The 27741-nt window shown below is 43.3% G+C and overlaps 2 protein-coding genes across 2 annotated transcripts in view; one reads left to right on the top strand and one right to left on the bottom strand.

Moving 5' to 3' along the window:
- Window positions 1-4826: 4826 nt before the first annotated feature.
- VIM (vimentin) lies at window positions 4827-12838 on the bottom strand. The gene is made up of 9 exons (XM_043882928.1): window positions 12087-12838; window positions 11411-11471; window positions 8734-8829; window positions 8486-8647; window positions 7872-7997; window positions 7113-7333; window positions 6632-6675; window positions 6013-6098; window positions 4827-5187 (listed from the first exon to the last, which is right to left on the bottom strand). Exons 1-9 carry the CDS (start codon window positions 12647-12649, stop codon window positions 5146-5148), a joined length of 1401 nt encoding a protein of 466 aa, XP_043738863.1. The 5' UTR covers window positions 12650-12838; the 3' UTR covers window positions 4827-5145.
- Window positions 12839-13972: 1134 nt separating this feature from the next.
- TRDMT1 (tRNA aspartic acid methyltransferase 1) overlaps window positions 13973-27741 on the top strand; it is an 89573-nt gene continuing 75804 nt past the window's right edge. Inside the window, exon 1 of the mRNA XM_043882930.1 lies at window positions 13973-14059. The gene's annotated coding sequence lies outside the window, so the exon portion shown is untranslated. The remainder of the gene's footprint in view (window positions 14060-27741) is intronic.

Raw genomic sequence — 27741 nt, 5'->3', positions numbered from 1 at the left:
CATGATGCAGTGAAGCTCCTGCATGCCACAGCTAAGACCCGATGCAGCCAAATAAATAATTTGCAATTAATTAATAAATTAATTAAAATAAAATAATGATAAAAGAAAATAGAGGGAAGTTTCATGTTCTGGAGAGACAGGGGCCCATGTCAAGTTAAGATCAACTTCAAAGCCACAGTCTGAATGCCAAGGACAGAACAAGAGCTTTCTCCTGGTTAGGTCAGCCTAAGGAAAGCTGAATGGATGTGAAGTGACCTGTGTAGCTGCTTTGCAACATCTGTGAAGTAAAATGCATCCAACACCTCATAACAACATCCCCTGTTTGCTTTAGGCAGTTCAGACTGCTATAACATAATACCGTGGACTGGGGACTTAAACAATAGAAATTTACTTCTCACGGTTCTGGAGGCTGGAAGTCCAAGATCAAGGCACCGGCAGATCTTGTGTCTGATGAGAACCTGCTTCCTCTAGATCAGCAGTCCTCAACGTTTTGGCACCTGGGACCAGTTTCAAGGAAGACAATTTTTTCCATGGATCTGGGGTTGGGGGAGGGGCAAGGATGGTTTGGGGATGATACTCACAATAAGGAGCATGCAACCTAGATCCCTCCTATGAGAATCTACTGCCACCACTGATAATGAGAGGAGGCCGTAATGCTTGCAGTGGGGAGTGGCTGTAAACACAGAGGAAGCTTTGCTTGCTCACTTGCTGCTCACTTACTGCCATACAGCCTGGTTCCTAACAGGCCTGGCGCTTGTCCACGGCCCAGGGCTTGGGGACCCCTGCTCTTTAGGGCTTCTCTTTTCATCCTCACAGGGTGGAACACAGAATAGAGGGAAAGCAAGCTCTTTGTGTCTTTTTATAAGGGTACTAATCCCATTCAAGAGGGCTCCACCTCATGAATTACCTCCCACAATTAATTAAACACCTTCCAATGGCCCCACCTCCTAAAGCCATCATGCTGGGGGTTAGGATTTCAACATATGAATTTGAGGAGGGGACATGACCATTCAGTACAAAGCTCTGTTCGTCTCCAGTTAAGGGTAGACTATGAACTCAATAAAGGATCTGACTTTGTGATTGTCCAGCCAACACCCAGTGAGTGCCTGACACATACAGGGAACCTGAACTTCCTATGAGTCTGTAGCTTTAGACTAGTCTTGGACTGAAGAGAATCTTCATCTGAGAACAGCCTATTAGATTCTGTTGACTTCCCCAGAGCCTTCCATGGTTGTCTGCTCACCTTCTACCCTGCCCTAAAAGAAATACTCGCCTTATAGGATAACTGTGTGGAGCAAGTCTCCGGAGCATTTATCTCAAACTCTTCTCTACCATGAGAGGGGGTTTAAAAAAAACCAGAGACATTGACCGGTCACATGTGGCCACAAGTCTTTAAGCAGTGTATTCGCCATCACTGACTTCGCAAGCTTAGGGCCTTTTGCAGACCTCCATCACAGACCTATTTCAAGTACAGAGAAGGAGAATGGTCTCCCAGTGTTTAACAGTGACCCTGTTAAGGGCTGAATTTGTGTCCTTTGTCCCCAGGTTCCCCCTCCCCCGCCCCGCCGAACCCCTTCTGCTTTTCTCATGTTGGTGTCTTGTGTGAAATGAAGTCGCTCAGTCGTGTCCAACTCTTTGCAAACCCCAGGGACTGTAGGTTGTAGACTGTAACCAGGCTCCTCCATCCATGGGATTTTCCAGGCAAGAACACTGGAGTGGGCTGCCATTTAATCACCCATTAACTCAGAATGTGAGTGTATTTGGAAATAGTGTCTTTAAAGAGGTGATTCAGATAAAATGAGGTCCTACAGGTGGTTCCTAATCCATTATGACTGATTTCCTTATAAGAAGAGATAATCTAAGGGGAGAGTTCGCAGAAGAAACCAACACTGCTGGTAGCTTGACTTTGGATGTCCAGCCTGCAGAACTGTGAGAAAATTCATTTCTGTAGTTGAAGCCGCTCGTTCTGTGGTACTTTGTTATGTCCCGCCCCAGTGGGTATATGGAGACCCTTTTTTCAGCTGAAGCCTGGCAGGTTGGAGTCAGAGCCTTCTTTGGGGCAAAGTGTCTGTTTCAAACTTGTTTTCTTCAGGAAGAGGCCAGGGGAAGCTACTGTCCCCCTGCCCCTCCCCCTCACCTCACACCCACCACCCCCCTCAGTCCCACAGCCTTGGGAAGGAGATTTGTCTCCTAGCGCCTTTGTCAGAGGCTGGTCATGGGGAGGTAGGGCTGGCTCACATCAGACATGCTGTAACTGAGTCAGACCGTTTGTCTCAGTCACCAGGCACCTCTGCCATCTGTCACGATGGTGAGAAACCTCAGAAAGACTTAATTTTCACATTATTTCCACAGACTGCACCATCCCCTTGGTCACTTTCTCGAGACTTCACACTTTATACATCATTCTCTTCTCCCCATCCCTACTTTTTTTTTTTTAATCTCCTTTAATCTAGGATTAATGTTGTGCATAAAAGAACCAAGCATTCATCTTTGTTTCATTGTAGGTGGTGAGAACATCCTTTCTTTTTATTAGTTTTTCAAAGTGGAAGGTAAGGACAATGCTAACAGTAGGACTAATGATAAAAATTAAAAGGACTTACATAGATTTGAATTCCTGTAAGGTGGGCCCTGGGTTGTTTTTTTTTTTTTTCCCCTACAAAAGGCTGGTTTCTGACAGTTGGAGATAGGGAGATGAGCTCATCTTTTTCGTTTCAGGGAGGTGATTTTTAGAAAGAGCTCTAAGGGAATTTTGAGGGTGGGGAGCCCACTAGTCTCAAGATATTTGGCAGAACTTGTCATCTTGGTTCCTTTTTCCCGGGGTTGGGGGACACAAGGGAAACTAAGCTTTATTTATTTATTAATATGAAAGTTACATGCTTGAAGAAAACCAGTGTGGGCCTGGTGTCTTCCCTGCATGATCCTCATAAGCCAAAGGTAGGGTACAAATGATGAGACAGAAAAAATATGGCTAGGAGGCTGAGAGGGATGTGATGAAAATGGCTAAAGAACAACAACAGCAGCAAAAAATCAAATAAAGTTTCTTCAGGGGCCAAGCACCTGGATATTTCCTCTGGTGATACACACGTCAGTTGTTCAAACATGGGGGTGGGGTGAGGTATGGGGTGCAGGACCACTCCAGGAATCACAGCAGTAACACCTTTTCCTGTGATATTATGCTAAGGGTAGGATGACCAATAGGTGGAAACTATTGTTCAAATTAGTACACTTGTGAGTCTGAAAAGGGGGCATTGTTAATCAGTAAGCATAAACCAAGACCATTCCACACAGACTAGGATGTAAAGCAACTTGACTAGAGGTCACTTCCCAGGCCAATTCTTTCTTTACTCACGCAGTACCCACCATAAAAAATGATGAAAATCATAGCTAATGTGACTTAGCACAGTGCCTGGCCTTTGAGTAAACAAAGTGTAAACCATCTTACTTTGTCCTCCATCAACTCTACAGAGAGATAGATGTAAGCACTTAAAAATTACAAGGAGATACTTCCCTGATAGACCAGTAGTTAGGACTCTGCACTTCTCCTGCAGGGGGCGTGAGTTCCATTCCTGGTTGAGGAATTAAGACCCCCCCCCCCTCATGCTGAGTGGCCAAAAAAGAAAGAAAGAAAATAATTACAAGGAATGCCTACCACAGCATTCTTGGAGGAGAGGGAATCATAGTAATACAGGAAATTGGGACTTAAAGAAGTCTAGGAACTTCTTACTGAGAGGAAATTTTCCTCCAAAACACACAATGGGCCATTAGAACTCATATTGCCTCCAGGCCACACCCTCCCTCTTTTATTTATCTAAACTTTATCCCTCTTCCTAAACTCTGCTCACTTTGTGTGACCTATAGGAAGTTTTTCGTGACTACAGCACTTCATGCTCATTGCTCCAGATTTTGAAAGCTGATTAGAGATTAGCATCATTCTACCCCGTGTTAATTTTATTGCCCAAGGAACAGGTAAGAATTTTCCTTTATTCTGTGTCTGACATCAGTTCCTCAACCACAAATCTTTAAACATACCTGTAAGTAGATACATGTTATATTAGTACACTTGGGCTTCCCAAGTAACTCAGTGGGAAAGAATCTTCTAAACAATGCAAGGAGACATAGTTCCATCCCTGGGTCAAGAAGATCCTCTGGAGTAGGAAATGGCTGTCCACTCCAGTATTCTTGCCTGGGAAATCCCATGGACAAAGGAGCCTGGAGGGCTATAGCCCATGGGGTCGCAAAGAGTCGGGCTTGACTGTGCTCACGCATGCATGCAGATATATACATATATAGGCATCACATATAGATAGACACACAGAAAAACTGGGTAGTTCCTGGTGTTGAAACTAAATGAATTTGTTCCGTTTCTACGTTGCTAGTGGAAGATGCAGCCCTTCCAGCCTGGCTGTTGCCTACACTTTAACCCCATGGGAGAGTTTGTGCCACTCACGCTGCACACACCAAAACGCACTTTTCATTTTAGTCAGGCTTTTCGTTTTAGGATGTCTGTTTGTTAGAACTGGAATCACACATGGATATGCACCTAGCTGAACTCATTTTCTGAAAAGACCTAGTGTCATTGCGAGTTATTTTTACAACATCTATTTGTAAGTTTAAAAAGCAACTGAATTGCAAAGAAGCAAGGTCTACCTAAAATGACCAAATTAAAAACTCAGTTTCAAGCATAAAGTTGAATTTCTCAAATTAACCTAACCTTGATTTTGTGGCAGTTTGACCAATAAGACCAAAAAATACTTAACCAAAACATAAGTATTCTCATGAAATTTAGTGAATTATTTAGATATTATCAAATAAGTAAGATACCAACAGAGTTTTCCAAAGATTTATTGAAGCAGAAACAAGTTGGTCAGATACTTGATGGAAAAAAGCAGTTTTAATGGTATTCAAAAATACTTTTTAAAAAGTATTCTAGCACAAGGCTTCTTCGGTAAACTAGATTATGTTGTAAACTTTTCTCTAAATCTTTTACGGGTGTTGGTTCAAGAACTAGGGCTTATTCCTATTCCAAATCTATCTTGCGCTCCTGAAAAAACTGCAGAAAGGCACTTGAAAGCTGTTTCTTTAAGATATGAATTTTTTTTTTCCTTCTTGCTGGTAGTATTTTGCTGCACGGAGTATGTGCAGTTTTTATTCCAGATCATCGTGATGCTGGGAAGTTTCGTTGATAACCTGTTAAGAAAAATAGAACTCAAATCAAATACAATACTACATACTAATGAAGAAATGATCCCATAAAGCCTGTCAAAGAAAAAATCCTAGGATACGGATATAATTTATTGTGAAAATTGGAAGATTATATTGGTTCTGTATGAAAAGGCTCACAGAGAGTGGGGATAGAGACATATGTAAGATGCTTTTCACCTATAGGCAAAATATGTATCCAATAGGATGCTATGACTTAAAAATACTGTGTGTGTGAAGAAGAATGCTATAATAATCGTCAGCAGCAAAATTTACAATTAAAGCATACTAAAATGTATAACAAGTACATCTGATGTGCAGGGGAAGATTACTTGAAGATCACAATACATTTTGACCTTGTCTTTCCTGGCACAGGGAGGTAGTGAGAAACTACTTAGTCATATGCCATGCCTTTGTATCACACCATGGCAGGGTCTAGGAGTGTCCAGGGAAGGCCCTATGTGCAGGATCAAAACACTCCTAATATTGACATAGTCGATACGAATCCATGACATAGTCTCATGAATCTAGTTTAGGAAGTAACTTAAGGAAACGGTACTCCTGTTTCAAATTAAGCACCAAAGTAAATCACTAATTTTGGACAAAGGCAGACTATTATCTCACCTTCGCATCTAGGAGCCAAATAATTAGTTGGATGTGGGTACTGGCTGGAAGAAGAACTATTCTCCTTTTAGGAGGCATGATTGAAACAAACCTCCCAAATTAGCTACCTGTATCTGACACAGATTTATGGATTTAAAGGCTTATCAATGCTGGCATGAGATTATTTCTTTTTGATTTAAAGATACCAACCTGTCCATCTCTGGTTTCCACCGTCTTAATCAGAAGTGTCCTTTTTGAATGGGTGTCAACCAGAGGGAGTGAATCCAAATTGGTTTCTGAATAAAGAAAATAGGTGCAAAATGAGTAAAAATGAAATTTTTAAAAAGAAATAATTTTGTCCAAAAATTATGGTTTTTTGTTCATGGTTGTTTAAGGCACTATTCCCAAAATAATTCTAAAAGATTATCACCTGTTTTCAAGCCCAGGGGCTAACGTTACTGAGACATCAGGATGGGATGGACTGTTTTAGTGTTTACTCCATCAGGAGGAAGAAAAATGGAGTTTCAATTTAACTGGAAGTACAGAATATAAAACAGTATTTGTTTGAAAATTATGGCTGTCCTAGAGAATTTTCTCTTTATGGCATTTTTCAGTTTTAAAAATGAGTGTTTTATAAGCAGAATGGCTAAAAGCTGCTAAAATGTTTCATAGGGAATTCCCTGGCAGTCCAATATTTAGGAATGCTTCCACTGCAGGGGGCCCAAGTTCAATCCCTGGTCGGGGAACTAAGATCCTACATGCCACAGAGATCAGTCAAATGAATAAATAAATGAATAAAAATTTTCATAAAGGATAATCAAATGCTTACCCCTCAGGTTCAGGGAAGAAAAGTTTGGAAGAGGCAGAGAAATCCTACAAAAAGAAAAACAGTCACATTTTTCATAAACAATGAGAAATTTATACAGTTCTTATTTTCATCAATTAAGAAAACTCATGCTTATAATTCACTGGTGACAGATTTGCATTAGAAGCATTAACCCATGATTGGTCTCATTAGTACATTTAAATATTTTACTCCAAGCATTTCCTACAAGGGACTGGAAGTACTATAGCATGACTACTGGTTTTCACAGAATCAACTGCAGGTTCAGATCCCAGTTCGGGTAATGAACTAACTAGGACAAGGAACTCAGTCTCTCTGAACTGAAGATTTCTCATATGTAAAAAGTGGTCAGGAGCTACCCTGAAGAAAGGGTCTGAAGATGAAATGAATGGTGCGTGGAAAACGAGGGGCACAATACCCAGCCCAGGGCAGCTAGGAATTCACTCCCAGGAGCCCTGTTCCCTACCTGCTCTCCTCTCCTTCCAGCAGCTTCCTGTAGGTGGCGATCTCGATGTCGAGCGCCATCTTGACATTCAGCAGGTCTTGGTATTCACGCAGATGACGGGCCATCTCTTCCTTCATGTTCTGAATCTCATCCTGCAGGCGGCCAATAGTGTCTTGGTAGTTAGCAGCTTCCACAGAGAAGTTCTCTTCCATTTCACGCATCTGGCGTTCCAGAGACTCGTTCTGCAGGAAAGATGAGAAAGGTGGCTGGTGTTATTTCCCAGAAACAAACAAAAACAGCTATTCTCCCAACCTCGGCGGTAAAGAATCTGCCTGCCAATGCAGGACACTCAGGTTAGATCCCTGGGTTGGGAAGATCCTTTGGAGAAGGAAATGGCAACCCACTCCAGTGTTCTTGCCTGGGAAAGCCCAAACAGGGTCACCAAGAGTTGAAACAACTGAGTGACTAAACAACAACAACCCCAACCATTTCCAAACTATCTGCAATCATGTCCCCTTGTAGCAAATGGGAAAAACTCCAACTTTTGGTGGAAAATAATGTACCAGGTTCCTTCCTAGTGGAAACAATAATATAGGTAAATTAAAACCTTGGGATCTCCAAGTTCTTTTTGAATCAATCTGAACGGAATCATTTTCTTTGGATTAAAATGCCAGTTTTTCTCCCTTTGAACAAAGTTTTCTTCAATAGCGCCCTCAGATTGGCCACCTGAATGTCTACAAGCTGGTCACCTGCCTTCTCTTCATGAAGTATGATACTCACAGTCCCTTTGAGCGCATCCACCTCGCAGGTAAGAGACTGCACCTGCCGACGGTACTCATTCGACTCCTGCTTGGCCTGGCGCAGGGCGTCATTGTTGCGGTTAGCAGCTTCAGAGAGGTCGGCAAACTGTCAGGGAGGAAGCAGAAACCTGGGTCAGCCACAGGCCTCATCCACAGATCCTCCAAGATGCCACGTGGCCCGGATAAGTGAGAAAGCTTAAAGATGGTGAACAAACAAACAAAGTAAATAAGGCATGATGCCAACCAAATTTTACACTCAAAGTTCCAAACTCAACATCTTCCAGGATATGTTTAAACTTCTGTTTTGATAACCAGAGAAAATGAGGTGGAAGGTGGATGTTGAGATTTTCAAGCAGAAATTCACTCTGCTGCCCTCATTTGCAGAGGGTGGAGGTCAAGAGCATGGTTTGGGGGTTACCTGGAAGCAGGGTGACAGATGGCAGTGGGAAAGGATGGGGAATGCAGCAAGAAATAAAACTTGAACATGAAGAAAAGCCAGCTAAGCTAGGGCTCTAAAAGGTACTGAGGAACCACAGACAGGTACAGCAAACAGCATGGTTTCCATCTGTTCTGGCCACACTAGCTTGTTTGTACCTTGGACTTGTACCATTCCTCAGCCTCCTGAAGGTTCTTGGCGGCCACGCTCTCATACTGCTGACGGACATCACGCAGGGCAGCCGTGAGGTCAGGCTTGGAAACATCCATATCGATTTGCACGTGCTGTTCTTGAATCTGGGCCTGAAGCTCCTGGATTTCCTGAGGAAAGAAAGACAGAAGGTCAGCCATGCCAAGTACGGGAGCAGCTTCTCCCACAATCATTCACAAACAATGACTCTTCTTACCTCATCATGCAGTTTCTTCAAAAAGGCAATCTCTTCTTGCAAGGATTCCACTTTACGCTCCAGGTCAAGACGTGCCAAAGAGGCATTGTCAACATCCTGTTTTGAAAAGAGAAGAAAAAAAAAAAGAAAGAAAAAACAGGACATGGAGGAAGATGCTATAAAGTCTGTGGCTTATCCCATTTATTCATTTTAAATGAACCAGACAAACTTAGCCCCTTTACTATGAAAAGGGCATTGACAGATTTTATAACCTTTAAATAAGTTTGTAAATCACCCAGGGCTCCAATATACTATGTTTTCTTCTCTTCATTAACAAATTTGAATTGTGATCCATTGAGTTGTACTCAAGGTGATCAATAAATATTTTAAAATAAGTGTATGCCAGCATGGCAGGCTGCAATCAATCATTATTGAATCCACAGTATCAGTGAAGTTTTCATTACTTTTTTAAATCTAGAAAATCAGTGTCACAGGATTTTAAATTTTTTTGAGGCAGGGGTAACATTATGGAATGATACTGATAGAATAACAGGAGCTGATCAATTTCACACCTCCATGTATACATGAGAACATGCAGAACAGAAATTTGTGCTCCTGAAATTTCAGCACGTAATACCTAAGCTCTCTTTTTGTCTCTTAAAATCTTCTGAATTTTTTTCTCGGTATCCAGAGCAAGTCATCTGACATTCAAGTTACAAGCCTAGATCTTTATTCCAATTCACGACGTACACTGGCAAAAATGTGGTTCAGCCAAATAAAGAAAAAGAAGTGTAACCCTGAACTGTATTTGCTTTGCTTTCTCTGGTAGATTTTTCTCCTGAGTGTCACCTATCTCATTCCACAAGGGTGTGTCCACATCTTTTTCACTTAGTACTGTGTCAATTCAGTTCCTTAGCCGGTTTCAGAATGACTAATCAACATGCACATACTATATGTAAAATTTTTACTGCTCTGGTCTCCTCCTATGTTTCCACCATGTGTAAACTGGTGGAAAGATTTTATTTCCCCTCAGGGAATGTCTTTAGGATTTTTATACCTCTTATCTTGTAAGCTGGCTTTCCTTGTGTCTCAGCTGGTAGAGTCTGCCTGCAACTCGGGAGACCTGGGTTTGATCCTTGCTTTGGGAAGATCCCCTGGAGAAGGGAAAGCTACCCACTCCGGTATTCTGGCGGGAATTCCATGAACTGTATAGTCCATGGGGTCACAAGCGACTTTCACTTCACATATCTTGTAAGCACTTATATTTGGAGTCCAGGTTAGTCTTAAAATGTTGACCTGTTTCTATCACTTTCATGGAAAAGTATATGAGAAAGGGGTGATAATAAAATAATCCATCTTGGGGAAAAAATCATTTTTGCTTGTTAATCCCTGCAAAAGATAATTTACTAGTCTCAATTTTCAAAAGTTCTATGTGTTATTATACTTCTTTGAAGAGAATATGAGTGGTTTTATCTAATCCCTAAATAGGAGGAACAATTTATACTAATATTGTTTTATATAAAGTTACTACCGGGGAAGAAAACATTGCAGACATGATGATCAGAAATGCTCAATGACTGAAATAAACCACACATTTCCGTGTTTAACTTGATAAATGCATTTCTGCTTCAAAATGTATTCTAGACTATTTGCCTGAGGGAGCTTTTAGAGCCAGTCCCAGTGAGTGTTCAGGAGAATAAAACTGCTGGCAACTAGCCTTCTTTGGGATCCAACTTTAAGTTAAAAATCCTTAAAGGCCATCTACCTTTACAGCAAGAAAACCATTTTTCTTAAAATCCTATCCTTCATTTTTAGGTTTATTCTTTATAGAGAAAATGCTAAAGAATACAAGGATTCAAAAAAGGAAGGCCTGTCCAAATGTGAGGTAGGACTGCAGCTTTAAGAACTTTTCACATCACATACTTCCAGTCTGGGCCATATATTAGATAACGGGATGTTAGCAAATACTTGTGTCCAATTAGAACAGTGCTTGCATCATTACATATTCAATAAGAATGTAGCCTGTTGCAAAGCATCTCCAGGAACACAAAGACTCCTATTCTTTCTGACCAGAGCCACCACACTTGCCAGAATGTCTGTATATACATTCCATAGTGAAGCCCGTAGAAACCATTAATACCTTTCAGCCAAAGGGACAGATGGCTCCTTTTCATCCTTATTAGATCACAAATTAGTTGTGCATAGCGATACTTCTGTCTAACCGTGGGGCCACAATAGAACTTGCCGGGAAGAAAAGAAAATTTCTGGCTGAAGTTCAGTTACACTAAGTTTCCTATCCTCCAATCCATTTCACATCTAAAACTACAGGGCAGAATTGTGCTTTTTGTGGCCTTGTAAAAGATAGTAAACTTTGGCAAAACCGCAACCTAAATCAAACTGTAACTCTTCAATATAAAAATATCAACGTGTTGCAAACACGAAACGGAAAAAAAAATGATTTCTTGGGAAAAGAATCTTGAAACAAATTTTAAAATGTTAAAGACCATGTCCTACGGAACGGTTTAACCACTCAAGGGCTTTTATCCAGAACTGCGTTCTCTCTGCCACTAGGGGGCTTGGCGCGCAGACGTGAAGTTTTGTATGATTTAGACTTGGGTTAAGGAACTTTTAGAATTGCCCGTGGGTTCTGTGGGCGGGTGGCGTCCGGTGGCTTCGAGTGGTAACGGAATCTACCAACCTGTCTGAAAGACTGCAGAGTGCTCTCGGCTTCCTCCCTCTGAAGCATCTCCTCCTGCAACCTGAAACAGTTTTTCAGATTAACCACAGGGGAACCAGGAAACCGCCAGGGGCGGGGCGACCACACCCAAACACCCAGTCGTGGCGCAGACCGAGAGTTGCTGCGCCACCTCCGCGCTCAACCAACGACCGCGGCTCTTAGACCTGCTGTCCTAGGCAAGTTTTAGCGGGACCTTGGCTTCTGCGTGGAAAAGCAATCACTGTGGCCCACCCCGACCTGCGAGACGCCCGCCACCACCCCACCGCGGAGGAGACTCTACGATCCCTTTGTCTCGCTCCCTCCACGGCCCGTTGGCTGGCAGCCCGCCAGAGGGGGCTAGGAAACTTTCTCAAAGTTTGGGGAAACCGCGTTCATCCTTTTCTAGGGCCTTAGAGTACACAGTGGTAGTTTTAAAAAGTCTGCAACTTGAAACGTGCGTTCTTGGGCAACGAGTGGGGGTAGAGGGGAAATGCTAACTTGCAAGATCCTGGTTCAGGGTGGGGCCGCGCCGCTTAAGCCACAACCCTGCTCCCCCGCTGTCCCCCAGGCAGCCGCCGCCCGGGCCGCATCCCTAAGGGCGTGGCAGCTTCGGTATCCACTTCATCCCTCCCTCAGCCCCGCGTGGGCGCCGCCTTACTTCTCCCGAAGCCTCATGATGTCTTCGGTCAGGTTGTCGCGCTCCACCTCGACGCGGGCCTTGTCGTTGGTGAGCTGGTCCACCTGCCGGCGCAGCTCTCGCATCTCCTCCTCGTAGAGGTCCCCCAGGCGCGACTTGCCCTGGCCCTTGAGCTGCTCGAGCTCGGCCAGCAGGATCTTGTTCTGCTGCTCCAGGAAGCGCACCTTGTCGATGTAGTTGGCGAAGCGGTCATTGAGCTCCTGCAGCTCCACCTTCTCGTTGGTGCGGGTGTTCTTGAACTCGGTGTTGATGGCGTCGGCCAACGAGAAGTCCACCGAGTCCTGCAGCAGCCGCACGCCGGGCACGCCGCTCCGCAGGCGCACGGCCGAGGAGCGCGTGGCGTACACGCCACCGGGGGACGAGGTGTAGAGGGTGCGGCTGGTGGAGGGGCGCAGCGCGCTGCCCAGGCTGTAGGTGCGGGTGGACGTGGTCACGTAGCTCCGGGTGGAGCTCGGCCGGCTCGCGGTGCCGGGGCCGCCGAACATCCTGCGGTAGGAGGACGAGGACACGGACCTGGTGGACATGGCTGCAGAGGGTGGCGGTGGACTGGGCGACTGCGGTAGCACGGACTGGCTCCGGGAGGAGAGGCGAGCGCGAGGGCGCGGTGGGTGTGGGCAGAGGGAGCGCTGCTGCGTCTCTGGCGCGGGGACCCCGGAGCGAGAGTGGCAGAGGACCGGACCCCGCGCGGGGCGCAGTTTTTATAACCGCGTTAGGTGAGTGGGTTCCCTCCCACTGCCATCCCGGCGACTGAGTGCGCCAGCCAATGGGGAAGGCTGGGCGGGGGGTTGGGGCGGGGGCGCCCCGGAGCCGTCCTCCTCCCCCATTTTCCCCAACCGGGACTGAGCACAGTCCCGTTACTTCTTAGCTGGGCTGGGACTTTCAGGGGCTTTCCTGATGGTGGCCCGAGCTCTGCTCACCTCTGGGTGCTGATAAAGGAGGGGTCGCGCAGTGGTGGTGGGGGAACCCGCCAGGACTAGACCAGAGGGGTCCCGGGCTCCGCGCCAAAGAGATGGAGGAGGAGGCGCGCGGGTGGGAGGGGCGCGCCGCAACTGGGCTGCGCTTTACTGGGAGAGGGTGGGTGCGGAGCCCCGCGGGCCAAGGAGCTGGAGGAGGGGGAGTGCAGGATCCCGCAGATCTGGAGGCGTGGAGAAAGAAACAAAGAGGGCCTGAGATTGGAGCGCGAGGTGGGGGCGCGCACAGCTCTGGACGCCGAGCTTGGGCCCCGCGCAGGAGTGTGTGCACAGCCTGCTTCGAAAGGGGATCCGATGCGGACCCCTTCTCTCTTAGTCCTCTTGTCTTGGGAATTCCTGTTTAGGGGCCTAACGGGCTGGGGCCCCTTTGGACAGTGCGCGCTTCGAGGCGGCGGCCGAGGAAAGCCCGGGGGAGAAGGGTGGGGTCGCTGAGTCACTGGCTCTGAGTCACTGCACCCGGCTGTCCCGCCGAAGGCTGCTAGCGGTACAGGGAAACCGTTAGACGAGACTGACTCCAGGCTCCCCGGGCCCGCGCGCACCGTTTGTTCGAAGTTTTACCCAACTTCGAGCTGGGCCTCAGCTTTCTGGTGAGCAGTTCGCCTGCGTGAAGACTAGCGCGCCCCTGAGTTCTTAAGAACTCGCCAAAGCCAGGTTTTGCTCCGATATGCAGGCTTCTCTGTAGTAAGAAACTTATGCACACGTTCTGTAAGCGCCGAACGCGGGTCCTGGGCATCACAAATGCCCTCCGGGGAGGTTCTTCTTGCCAAGTTCCCCTGCACCCTTCTCTCTGGTCCCTCTCGGCAGTCACCCAACCCCCCCCCACCCCCCCCCCCCCCCCGCCATCAAACCACACCCGGCTTGTAACACGGTCTGGAAATTTGGGGTGGAAGAGGAAGCTCAGCGTCCGCAGCTGCACAATCAAATTGATTTCTGGTTTTTCTGCTGTTGCGGAAGTCATTCAAGGTATAAACTTGCATCAATTCTAGAATGAATTAGGTGATACTTTACATGTTTAATTTGATGAATGAAAGGCAGTTAGTTGATTAGATGATTAGTTAGAAAGGCAGTTAGTTAGTTAGCCTCAGATGATGAAATGTTTGCAGGAACTGGATTTATGTGTTCATTTTTTGTTTGGTGATGATACACCCTGCAGGATTCTGGTGTCTTGTCGGGGAAAAGTCACTGGTCCGATTTTCCAAAAGAATTCCTGCAGTTGGACTTAAAGTGAGAGAAACAAAATTGACTACGGGGCAAAATGTTTTGGTGTAGGGTGCCAAGGGAATGTTCAGACTCTTAACACCAACACCTTTCTAGATAACCCTCAACTAGGTTTTTGTTGCAATGTTAGCAACCCGAAGAACAGAATGGTTACCCCCAAAGAGAGACAAAGAAAATCCAAGACAGTCTTTTAGTGATACCTATAGCAATTTAAAATTCAGAAGTTTTTTGTTTGTTTGTTTATATTTACAAGACCAAAGGAGTATTGAAAGGATTAACCCCCAAACCACTGTTAAAATAAAAGCATCTTGATTCTGTAGTGAATGGGGGGGTGGGTAGGGTAGGAAGAGGTAAATCCTTTTCTCTGATTCTTTTTTGTTTGTTTTGAAAGGGGAGTACTGAAGTTTACCTGGCATTTAAGAAAAATAGTTTAGAACCAAATGAAGGGTTTATTTCTGTACAAGCCTCTTTTAGGCAATGTTTTGTTTACCACATTTCAGTTTTGGCAAATGGAGCCCTGGCAGTACTGCTCCCCTTTTGAGGACATCCTTAATTCGCTCCTTCCCTGGGAGGCTGCGGGTGCTTCCTGAGCATTCCTGGGGCGTGGCGCCCTGGCAGACCCATTCAGGCTCTGTGTTACTCTCTTGCTTTCTGAGAGCCCTTTATTCAAGCCACTGCTCAACAAATGTCACCATTGTGAGTTTGCATGGAACCCTTAGGATGAGAAAAAAGCCATCTCCCTCTGGGGGAAGGGAGGGTGACTCTTACTCCCACCTAAAATGCTGATCCCAGGGCAATGCACTGGTGCTGTCAGAGGGTGCTTGCTGTCTGACTTACTACGGAAAATGAGGGCAAGGCCCTGGTGCGGTGTGGCAGGGTGCCCTGTTGGTGACCACAGCAAATTCCTCAGGCCTGTGGTGGCTTCCTCTGGGGTGGCCGCTGGCCCTCCTCATCATCTCAGGGGCATCCCTTCTCCTTTCTAACCTGTCCCCTATCTGTAGTCTCAGGGTTGTGATATGTTCACTTGCTGTCTTGAGTAGACAGGGTGACTTAAGCAGCAAACATTTATTGCCCCCAGCTCTGGAAGCAGGAAGTCCCAGATCAAGGTGCCAGCCAGTCTGGTGTGTGATGAGAGTCTTGCTTGCTGGTTTGCAGACTGCTACCTTCTTGTTTTGTCCTCTCTTGGCAGAAGGAGTGCAAGCTGTGGTCTCTTCCTTTCTTGTAAAGGACACTAATCCCACCTTAGGGGCCCCAGCCTTGTGACCTCAACTAAACCTAATCACCTTCCTAAGGCCCCACCTCCAAATATCCACACACTGGAAATTAGGACTACAATATATAAATTGTAGGGGCCACAAACACTCAATCCATAGTACTTGCCATTACAGCACACACGTGCACACACACACACACACACACACACACACAGATATATAGGATCCAGAATGTCCTTCTCATTAGAACTTGCTATAGCCTGGGGTGGATTGTAGAGTGTAGAAAAGTGAAGGTTACTGAAACACTTCTACTCAATTCATATAGAATGCATGAGACTTTGGGAAAAATTTATTTCATTCTGAGATAAATTATATACTGCCCAGGATAGTGCCTCAACCAAGGGAGGATGGTCATCATGAAAGGAATCTATCTTTCTGAACTAATATCCTTGAGCATGAAAACTAACCCTGCTCTGTCTGCACCCCTGTGTTCTTAGTACCTTTTGGAAGTAAACAGTGCACAGACATCACTTTCTCGGTTTTCATATTTATTTTTTGATTGCTGTGAAAATCTATCTCCAGAGTATTTTTGAATGCTGGACTCTGAAGCCTCTTCAAACACTGCATGCTGCAAGTTGTCTATAAATAAGGACACAGTGGACCAGTTTGTAGGCCAGGCATAAACATGACCAAATCTAAAGTACTCAACAGTGATTTTGGAATTTGCAAGCTGTGGTGATGTCAGTTGAATTGGGCAATTTGAACTGACAGACCAGCCAGCCATGTGGAGAGGAGCTTAGTGGCCAGTGGAGGCTTTAGGAGAGCTGGGTGGCAGGAGGTCGTGCCAAGAGACTGGCTTCTAGCTGGATCGCCTGGACGGAATGTCAGCAGTGAGAAGGTGTCTAATGTGACAGGGTGAAAACCACAGCAAAATCTAAAGGGTGTGGTATCAAAGGTAATAATAATACTCAATAATGTTAGTGCTTCAGTTTTTGTGTCTTTGGGATGACAGGAACCTTGAATTCTTTAATTTAACTGAATGCTCTTCTAGCATACTGCAGGATTTATTAGGTGGTCCATTTTAAAGACTAGGCAGCTAAGAAGCAAGCCAAAAATCTGCCCATGGTGATATTACTAGCAGTGGAGGCAGGAAAGGGGCAAGCTTTTTCTTTTAATTTTTATTGGCGTATAGTCACTTTAAATGTTGTGATAGTTTCTACCTTACAGCAAAGTGAATCAGCTATTGTTGTTGTTCAGTCACTAAGTTGTGTCTGACTCTTTTGTCACCCCATGGACTGTAGCACAGCCAGGCTCCTCTGTCCACTATCTCCTGGAGTTTGCTCAAATTCATGTCCATTGAGTCAGTGATGCTGTCTAACCACCTCATGCTCTAGCGACCCCTTCTCCTTTTGCCTCCAGTCTCTCTAAGCATCAGGGTCTTTTCCCATGAGTCAGCTCCTCGCATCAGGTAACCAAAGTACTGGAGCTTCACCTTCAGCAACAGTCCATCCAATGAATATTCAGCATTGATTTCCTTTAGGATTGACTGGTTTGATCTCCTTGCTGTCCAGGGGACCTTCAAAAGTTTTCTCCAGCACCACACTTTTAAAGCATCCATTCTTTGGTGCTCAGCCTTCTTTATGGTCCAATGCTCACATCTGTACATGACTACTGGAAAAACCGTGGCTTTGACCATATGACCTGTGTATCAGCTATGCATATCCATATACCCCCTCTTTTTTGGAATTCCTTCCCACTTAGGTCATCACCAAATACTGAGGAGAGTTCCCTGTGCTGGACAGCAGGTCCCCGTTAGTTACCTGTTGTATGTATAGAATCAATAGTATGTATGTGTCATTCCCAGTTACCCATTCTTCCCACCTTCTTTACCCCCTTGGTAGCCATACATTTGTTCTCTACACCTATGTGTCTATTTCTGCTTTGTAAGTAAGATTGCCTATACTGGCTTTAGGGGGCAAGCATTTGAATTGAGCTCTTTCTGACTCCAAGTGCAGTTTTCTCTTCGGCTTGATGACATGTTGCTTGCTATTAACTAATTTAATTCACAAACATTATTTAGGGGCATGCTGTGTTTCAGGAGCTGTAGGGATAGGATAACTACCAGGTTATGTTGTGAAGGAGCAGCTTCCTAAAGGAATTTGACAGATCCTTAGAATATCATGTTTTATTCAAATGATGAAACAGTGATTCATAATAACAAAGAAGGGAGTTTGGTTTTCACTTGGCTCTAAATCTTTACTTTGAGAGTGAAGTATTTTCACCTAGATTTCTTTCTGTTTCTTCAAAAAAATCATTTTCAAAGTTAGACTTAACTCATCTCACATTCTAAACCCCATGAACCACTGCAGCTTCCCCTTAGAACTTCCCTCTCTATTTAAGGCAACACAGCGAGCTAACAAGACTGGAAACTTTCATCCTCCTTCCCACTTCCTTACCGTTGGATGGCTCAGATCCCATGGGTGTCCTGTCCACTGCTTTCCGCACCCTCTCCTCTCTTACGTCGCTGTGACTCATGTCCAAGCCATCATATATCTCATCCCTGCAATACGGCAATTGGCTTCCCTTCTTCCAGGCTCTGCTTAATCCCACCAATGTGTCTGACTTTGAACCAAAACCTCTTTTTCTTAATAACTGCATCCTTAAGACTCCTTAAAGCTGCAAAGTGAATCATTCATTCCCTTGTTAGACGGTAAAGTCCATGACAGTAGAGACTTCTCTCTTTTGTTCACTATCTTATCTCCAGTGCCTACAGAGAAGCCTGGCACATTTATTGAATGTATGAATTAATGCATGAGTAGTTCATAGAGGAAAGGAGGAAGGGGGAGAGAAAAGGAGGAAGGAAGGAAGGGTGGGAGGGAGGGAGGAAGGAAAGAGAGAAACAGAAAGCTAATACCAGTGCTAGTCATTTTACACATGACTTCCTCTCATCTTTACAGGGTATTATGATCCACAGCTTTCATGAACACACTCAGAACACATGTATTGAATGTTTACCATGTTCCAGGAACAAGGCAGGTATAATCCACGTGCTCTTGGACATAGATCTGGATCCATGTGTGCGCGTGTGTCATACAGAGAGACAATACTTAAGGAGCAAATCAAACAGTTACAGTTTGCAATAAATATAATGAAAGCAACAATTTTTTCTTCAGAGGAGGTTGAGACTCATCATTTGACAGTGGCCTTTGAAAGCCGGACTAAGTATGCCCATTCATCCTTACCTCCCACTGCTCCCCAGTCTGGTAATTACTGAAATTACCAGACAGTAATTTCAGTGAGATCCTAAGCTCCTCTCTGTTCCATGAATACAGCCCATTTCCCCCTACCCTCACCTCTTTCCTTACATTCCATTCATCAGACATAGGTACTTGGTTTTTGCACTGCCTGCAATGTTTCCTAATATATTCAGGCAAGTTAAGAAACTTTTCATGCCTCTGGGGAGCTCATAGCCTTGAGAAAAAGTCAGGAACCACATGAAAGAGCTGTACTATGAATACATAGCAGAGTGTGATCAGTGAGTGCTCTGATGGAGGTATGAATGAAATGCTGAAGGGTTTATATGGAGACAGGGTCACGTCTATTTGGGGAAGATCAAATCAGAAAATGTATTCAGAAAAGGTGACGTTTGAGGAATGAGTGTGATTTCTACAGCTTATCATAGACAGAGGATGCTCAACGCCGATGAAAACTCATAAGCAGAAACTGTACAAGTGTCCAGGTTCTGGGGACATGTAGGTAGTAGTAAGAATCCCACTGTGGCTGATTATGGAGCAGTTGTAGGGGAGAAAGGGAGTGGAAAGCTGATATGGAACCGTGCACTAGAGGACTAAATGCCAAGGAAAGGAGTTTATAATTAATGTGGCGGGTAGTGGGATTTCACTGCAACTTTTGACGAAGAGAAAGACATGCTTGTGGCTGTGTTTTAAGAGGATTGTTCTGGCATATTGTGGAAGATGAAATGGGAAGACCAGTCTGAAAGCTGTTTGTAGTAGACTGTGTGAATGGTAAAAGCCTGATCTTGGCGGGTACAGTGATGAAGAAGGAGGATGATTGTTAGACACTGAAGTTAGGAAGAGGACAACCAAGTCGAGGGCTCTGAGCTTTCTGGACTGATTAACTAAGAGAATAGATGTTTTATAGATGGAAGATATTTTAGGTGGAAAATTACTCTGAGATGAACGATTTTTCACTCAGATCCGTTTACTTGAAAGTACTTCCTTTCTGTAGTCTACACAGAGCAAAACCTCATGAAAAAGGTAGGGTATAGCAACTCCCCTGGTGGCCCAGTGATTGAGATGCCACCTTCTAATGTAGTGGGTGTGGATTCGATCCCTGGTTGGGGGAACTGAGATCCCATGTGCTGCAGGGTGTGGCCAAAAATTTTTTTTAAAGTTCCAAAAAAAAAAAAAAGAAGAAGAAGAAGTTGGGGTATGAATTGGGTCATGCAGTTTTACTCCTTACAATATTTCTAGTCTGTTCACATAACTCAGTATTGATTCCCTTGGATTGTTCCTTATATAATTTGAGTGTGTTGGTCTGCTTTCCACCCGTGGGTACAAAATTGGGAGCCTCTTCAGTTTCCTCTAAAATAGTTTCGAAAAGTTCAAAGACTTGAAATGCCTTCATGTCCATCACTTTTATGGCTCCAATAAAGTTCCACAGAAAAAGAAGCTTGAAGACAAACTTCTAGAATTTTCTTTGAAACATTTTTTGGGGGGAGGCAGATGATCATTTCCCTTAAAACTATATAACTACAAAAATATGGAATTTGAGCTTCATACAGATTAAACATGTTTTTCTCATATCACAAATTATTAAAAATTGTTCTGAAACCGTACTGTAATGTATTCATCTGTTATCTCTAGATAGAGATTTAAGAGATTAGACATATTTATGTTTACATATATTTTATACATACATATATATATATATATATATGTAATTTTGATTTCCTCAAAGTCTAAGGCACCATCTCTAACTAAAGAAAGAGGGAGGTGAGGATGTAGGAGGGACAGAGGATGTTACCTACCATATAGAGGAAAACACCTAGTGCAGAAAAATAATTCAAATTGTTGGACCAAGACATGAAGCTAGGTTGTCAGTATTGATACACTTGGTCCAAAAAGCAAGACAAAAGCAGCCCAGATATAAAAAACCCAGACCTTATTTGAAAGAGAGCTAAATGATACCATCAGAGTTTAGTTATGGGCTGAGTGAGACCTTAAGAGAACAAGCAGGTTTTGCCCTGTATCCTAAGATGTTGCTCATTTTCATCAGAGAGAAGGAAGTCCTGCCAGTGTTAGAAAATCTGCCGGTTGCTCTGGCATCATGGCAGTTTACTCAGCTTATTTGGAGGAGGTCATCAAGTTCCCAAGGGATAGACTTTTTTTCAGAAGATATTTTGGTGATGGGTCTAATTATAGTAACTTTGTTTAATAGCATACTTTTCTTTGAAAGAATTGAAGAATTAAAATAATTTTGAGTTCATCTTTATGATAACCTATGAAGTTGGGAAAGAGATCCTGACTATCATAGCTGTAGTCTCTTTGTGTATTTGGGAAGGATTTAAGAACTCCTTCCGACCTATCTCAAAACTGACTAATGAATTGACCAATCTTTCAAAAAATCTGGAGAAGCTTTAGCACTGCCATGTCACATTCATTTAGCCAGCAAAGTGATTTTTTTTTCAGAATCTTGAACATTTAACTTTGACTATGTTTGATAAACTCAGAGTTTAAAATATACCCCATCAAACTTTGATCTCTGTGTGTGTTGAAAAAGATCAGTATGATTTGTCGGAGTTAAAAATGAAAATCAGGGGGCTTCCCTGGTGGCTCAGTAGTAAAGAACCTGCCTTCCAGTGCAGGAGACACAGGTTTGATCCCTGTCTGGGAGGACCCCATATGCCATGGAGCAACTGAACCCGTGTACGGCAGCTACTGAGCCTGTGCTCTAGAGCCTGGTTCCCTAACTACTGAGCTCACATGCCTCAACTACTGAAGCCCACACCTCCTAGAGTCCATGCTACAAAACAAGAGAAGCCACTGCAACGAGAAACTCATGCACCTTGACAAAGAGTAGCCCCTGCTCATCATAGCTGGAGAAAGCCTGCCACAGCAACAAAGACCCAACATAGCCAAAAATAAATGAATAAATAAATATTAAAAATTTGCTGCATGTCTCAGGAAACTCAAACAGGGCCTCTGTATCACCCTAGAGGGGTGGGATGGGGAGGGAGATAGAAGGGAAGTTCAAAAAGGAGGGGTTATATGTATACCAATGGCTGATTCATGTTGAGGTTTGACAGAAAACAAAATTCTGTAAAGCAATTATTATTCCATTAAAAAATAAATTTAAAAAATAAATGAAAATCGAAAACATGATGCTGAGGCGGTGAAAAACCCAATACAAAAAAATCAAACATATTCTCCTAATTACAAAGAAAGACAAAATATTAGAAAAAAATAAACATAAATCAGAGTAACCCTAAATGAAGCCATGTGACAAATGAAAGGACATATAAGATGGCATAATGATAAAACTAAGCAGGTAAAAGGATTAAGAAAATTGATTAGAATGATACAAAATAAGTAAAGAAAGAACATTCTGAGTTAACTGTAGCAGAATAAAGGGATTGGCAGCCCTCTCTGTAATTCTGCTGCAATAGTTTCCAAAAGATTGAGTAAGACTTTGTATTTCTAATTAGCCAAGTACTAGAAGTATACCCTCTAATGGGACTCATATGGCTGTGTGGAGTAACTACAAAAATATGATGAGATTTGAGCTTAATATAGATTAAATATGCTTTTTGTATCATAAGTCATGAAAAACTTCTGGAACAATATTGTAATTTATTCATCTGTCATCTCTAGGACTCTAGGAGGTTACACACGTGTGCACAGAATATAAGGCAGTCGTATTTGCATGTCTAATCAGCGTTTTTCTTTTGCTGACTTTGGGTTGGTTTTCATAGTCCTTGATTAGTGAACTCTAAACAATGTTAATGATAACCAGGCATGATTTTGATGCTGTTCCTAGAATCAGAGTCTGGCCCAGATGGGAACGTTAGTGGTAATCATAATGATAGCTTACGTATATTGAGTGCTGACTATTTGCCATGTGTTAACTGATTTAATCCTCACAGCGACCCTGTTAGATGTATGGAGAAACCAAGGCACAGAACAACTTGAGTAACTTGCTCAAGCTCACACAGCCAGGAAGTGGCAGACTTGGGATTTGAACCTAGGACTTCTGGCCACAGTCCCTGCCTCCAATCTTCTGTAAAGTACTGCAGTACTTCACATGCCATGGTGCTTTTTGTGCTGGTGACATCCCCGAGTCTCTGGAATTCTTGTCATGGTGTCTCATCTATCTCTATGGATTTCCCCTCACCGCCCCCTCCCATGCATCCACAAGACCCCTTCTGATTCAGAGAATAGGGTGCCCTAAATGAATCATCAGGACATCAGTGGGCATTTTCGGGGTTTTCTGTGGAGATCTCATTTCTTTTTTTTTTTTTTTTTTTAATTTTTTTATTAGTTGGAGGCTAATTACTTCACAACATTTCAGTGGGTTTTGTCATACATTGATATGAATCAGCCATAGATTTACACTTATTCCCCATCCCGATCCCCCCTCCCACCTCCCTCTTCACCCGACTCCTCTGGGTCTTCCCAGTGCACCAGGCCCGAGCACTTGTCTCATGCATCCCACCTGGGCTGGTGATCTGTTTCACCATAGATAGTATACATGCTGTTCTTTTGAAACATCCCACCCTCACATTCTCCCACAGAGTTCAAAAGTCTGTTCTGTATTTCTGTGTCTCTTTTTCTGTTTTGCATATAGGGTTATCATTACCATCTTTCTAAATTCCATATATATGTGTTAGTATGCTGTAATGTTCTTTATCTTTCTGGCTTACTTCACTCTGTATAATGGGCTCCAGTTTCATCCATCTCATTAGGACTGATTCAAATGAATTCTTTTTGACAGCTGAGTAATATTCCATGGTGTATATGTACCACAGCTTCCTTATCCATTCATCTGCTGATGGGCATCTAGGTTGCTTCCATGTCCTGGCTATTATAAACAGTGCTGCAATGAACATTGGGGTGCACGTGTCTCTTTCAGATCTGGTTTCCTGAGATCTCATTTCTTAATTCTGACTCAGTTCACCAGAATGAAGTGATGATAATGACATCTCATCCCTGTGTGCAATGAGATGAATGAAAATCTTTACCCACATTTGCTAGTGGAAAAGGGAGATGCTGACCACATTTTTGGAACACATCACCTCTATAAGTAAAAACAGCTTTTCCCCATACTTAGTCTATTAGTTTACATTTTAGGGAGCTTTATTAACATTTGGAATATTGTATAGTCCAAGAATAATGAGAGACGTGTGAAATGAGAGATTTAGTGAACTACCCAATGACCAAAACTTTTTTTTAACATTTTTATTGGAGTGTAATTGCTTTACAACATTGTGTAAGGTTTCTGCTATACAACAAAAAGAATCAGCTCTATGTATACACATATCCCCTCCCTCTTGAGCCTCCCCGCACCCCCTCCATCCCCTCCAGGCCATCACAGAGCGCCGAACTGAGCTCCCTGTCTTGCACCGAACTGAGCTTCTTGCGCCGAACTGAGCTCACTGTCTTATGCAGCAGCTTCCCATTAGTGTGTCCATGTCAGAGCTACTTCCTCAGCTCATCCCACCCTCTCCTTCCCCCCTGTCCACAGGTCCATTCTCTATGTCTGCCTATGACCGAGATTCCAAGGCCAAATTCAAGCTATGTTACTGATAACACATATGACCTTACCACCTAGTTTTAAACATTTCTTGCCCAATACTAATCTCACTGCTGTTGCAGCTCAGATTTTTCCAAGAAATGCACGCTTGCACCACTCTCTGTTAAAACAGCATGGTTAAAGTGTTTCCTGTGGGGACAGGGGTGAGAGCAACAGACATCACGGCCCCATTGTGGATAGAAGGGGAAAAGGATGTATGAAAACATGAGAGCCTGATGAAATCCCAACCCAGCAGTGGCACCATGACCTAATAGACTGAAATATTCTGAAGAGAACCAGGGACTCCATTCAGTCAGTGTACTTAGAGTCCTCCTGGGGGCCAGGCTCTCTGCTGGGCTCTAAGGACCCAGAAATGAATAAAGCGTCTTCCTTGTACTCAGAGGGCATCCAATTCACTCTTCTATTCTCTGTTAAATCCTTCTGAGTCTTGAATAATCGTTCTGTCACTGAGGTCTAGTTCAGTAGTTTCAGTAGTTCGGTTGATGTCCGCCTCAAGTCAGAGGGAAATAGCAGCCACTTTTTCTGTGAAATCCATGGAAATGTCGAGTTTGCTGTTTTGTTCCCCCTGATAAAATAGAGCATAATGACTAGTTGCTGGGTTACTACAGAAAACACAGGCCCCAAACGGCAACTGGGAAGAGTACTTAGCAATTAAGGAAATGACTAGTGGGTTCGAAACCCAACCCACCGCCCATGTGTTTCTTAGCAGAGTCCGGCATCTGAGTCACTTAGGCAACTGTTATCACTAGGGAAGCAGTTTTGGTGACTCATGCTCAGGCAGAATCACTTTGCAAGCCTGTGTATTCAGTGACCTTACCATTATCCTCATGTTTTCCCTTCTCTTAGCGCTGGGACATAAAAACCACATTTGGATGACTTTGGTTTATCACTTAGAAGTGTTATCCTTCATTGGCTGGCTCATATTTTGAAATGTGATGGACACGAGGTGATATTACAGGCAATAGTTCCTGCAGTATGTTCCTATATTAAAGGTAGAACTAACAGCTTTCCTAAGCAGAAGTTTTATATCTTGTTGTTTTTTTATTGAAGTATAGTTGATTTATAATGTCGTGCCCATCTCTGCTGTATAGCCAGGTGACTCAGTTATACAAGTATATACATTTTTTATATTCTTTTCTATTATGGTTTATGATAGAATATTGAAAATACTCCCTGTGCTATACAGTAGGACCTTGTTGTTTATCCATCCTGCATACACTAGTTTGCATCTACTAATCCCAAACTCCCACTCCATCCCTTTCCTTCCTCTCCCCCTTGGCAACCACAAGTGTGTTCTCTATGTCTGTGAGTCCGTTTCTGTTTTGTAGACAGGTTCACTTGTGCCATGTTTTAGATTCCATATGTAAGTGATATCACGTGGTATTTGTCTTTCTCTTTCTGACTGCCTCACTTAGCATGAGAATCTCTAGTTGGATCCATGTTGCTGCAAATGACCTTATTTCATTCTTTTTATGACTGAGTAGTATCTCATTGCTTCTAAGTACCACATCTTTATCCCTTCATCTGTCAATGGATATATAGATTGTTTCCATGTCTTGACTATTGTGAATAATGCTGCTATGAACATAGGGGTGCATGTATCTTTTTTAATTATAGTTTTGTCTAGGTATATGCCCAACAGTGGGATTGCTGGAACATATGGTAAACTGGTTTTCTGAGGACGCTCCATACTGTTTTCCATAGTGGCTGCACCAACTTACATTCTCACCAACAGTGTAGGAGGGTTCCCTTTTCTCCACACCTTCTCCAGCATTTGTTATTTGTAGATTTATATCTGGTAATAACAACATTTCTTGTCAGTTATTTTTTAGTTATGAGAAGGTACTATTTAAAATACTAGTCATACTTTTGATAAATAACCTATAATACCAAAGTACCATAACATACCATAACACAAAATGCCTTTGTCTTTCCCTAGAGAGATACAGAATGGAATTCAAGTTTCCCCTGAAAGCTTTCTAGAGATGATCATCACAAAAATAAAGGACCCCTAAGAAAACTCCTTTTGCCAGCTTCTCTCTTCAGATTTTTGATCTACATGTTTGATGGTCCAACCATATTTGTTTATGGACAATTGATATTTTTTTCTGTTAAAAATAGTAGAGATGGTGTAGGGAAAAAATGAGTTAATGAAAAGAGTTATAGGTTGATGTGTTTGGAGAATTGTATGGAAGAACTTACCATTGTCAGAGAAAAACAAAACAAAACTGGGAGCCAGGTGTCTGCGGTGATTTTGGGTTAGGGCATAACAGCCTGGCTTGGTCTCCAGATTTTTCTGGCAGCCTCAGTAGTGCCACATTAAAATGTGGTCAGCCTTGGGCTCACCTGAGTTGTTATTATGTCTTTTTTCTTAACTCCAGAAACCATGCCGTAAGTTCAGATTTAGACAGTATAACATTAGCTGTTTTCATTTTGCTTTCAATCTAGTCGTTTTCTGTTTTTAATTTTGTGGCTGGAAAAGCTTGAAAAAGGCTATGAGTCATGACAAGTGTTTCTTTTTCCTCCACATAGAAGCCTTAGCAGCTGAGTGCTTTTCTGTGGGGACCCTTTGAGGGACTATTTGGGAGAAATCCCTGTCCGGTGGTTCTCTCCAAGTGTGGTACCCAGACGAGCAGGAGCATCATCACCTGCAAATCTGTTAGAAATGCCACCTGTCAGTCCCCACTCCAGATCTAACAAAATCAGAAACTGAGGGGGGTTTGCCCAGCAATCTTTGTTTTAACAGGACTTCTAGGTGTTTCTGAGGAATGCTAAAGCCTGAGAAGCTCTGTGCTAGTGAATTGTTAGTATTTGGGGCCATAGAGAGAGTGAAATATATAGTGGTTGGAAGGTGGGAATATTTATGAGTCTTTGCTTAAGAGGAGATGAAGAATAGATAGGAAAGAATGCTTTAACTTTAGGAATTAAAATAAAGAGGCCTGGAACTTAATTAGCTGGACTGATTGCTTGCATGAACCGTTGCCTTCTCAGAGAACAGAGATCCTGATGACTTGGTTACTGGGAAATATATTGGCATGGTTCTAAAGTTCTAGAATAATCTTTCTAGTGAGAAAAGGCATGCCTTCCCATTTTAGGATAGAAATTCAACTCAGTTTTGTAAAACCCTATAAGATGCTTGTATTCCATTGATTTGGCCAGCTCAGTTACTTCTTGAGGCCCTAGGTTCTACATCTGAAAACCATATGCATTGTTACTTGCCATGAATTATCTCATTGAAATGGAGTGAGGGATTCAGTATCTGAAAGAGGATTTTGTGAGGCATTTTGGTGACTGAAAAATGCAAAGCCTAAAGATTAAGAGTGATTAATATGGATATTGATGCAAATATGGGTTGATATATCAACTACCCTTTGATATGTG

This window comes from Cervus elaphus, chromosome 23 (assembly GCF_910594005.1).
Source record: "Cervus elaphus chromosome 23, mCerEla1.1, whole genome shotgun sequence".
Lineage (NCBI taxonomy): Eukaryota > Metazoa > Chordata > Mammalia > Artiodactyla > Cervidae > Cervus > Cervus elaphus.
The sequence above is the reverse complement of the archived record's forward strand: the minus strand, read 5'-3'. Positions and strand labels throughout refer to the sequence as shown.

Excerpts from the sequence above, each read along its gene's own strand:
- VIM (XM_043882928.1), bottom strand. The coding sequence starts at position 12,649 with ATGTCCACCAGGTCCGTGTCCTCGTCCTCCTACCGCAGGATGTTCGGC. Across the intron at positions 7,998-8,485 it reads AGGAATGGTACAAGTCCAAG|TTTGCCGACCTCTCTGAAGC; the intron begins GTACAAACAAGC and ends CCTCCCTGACAG. Across the intron at positions 6,676-7,112 it reads CTGGAAGGAGAGGAGAGCAG|GATTTCTCTGCCTCTTCCAA; the intron begins GTAGGGAACAGG and ends TTCTTTTTGTAG.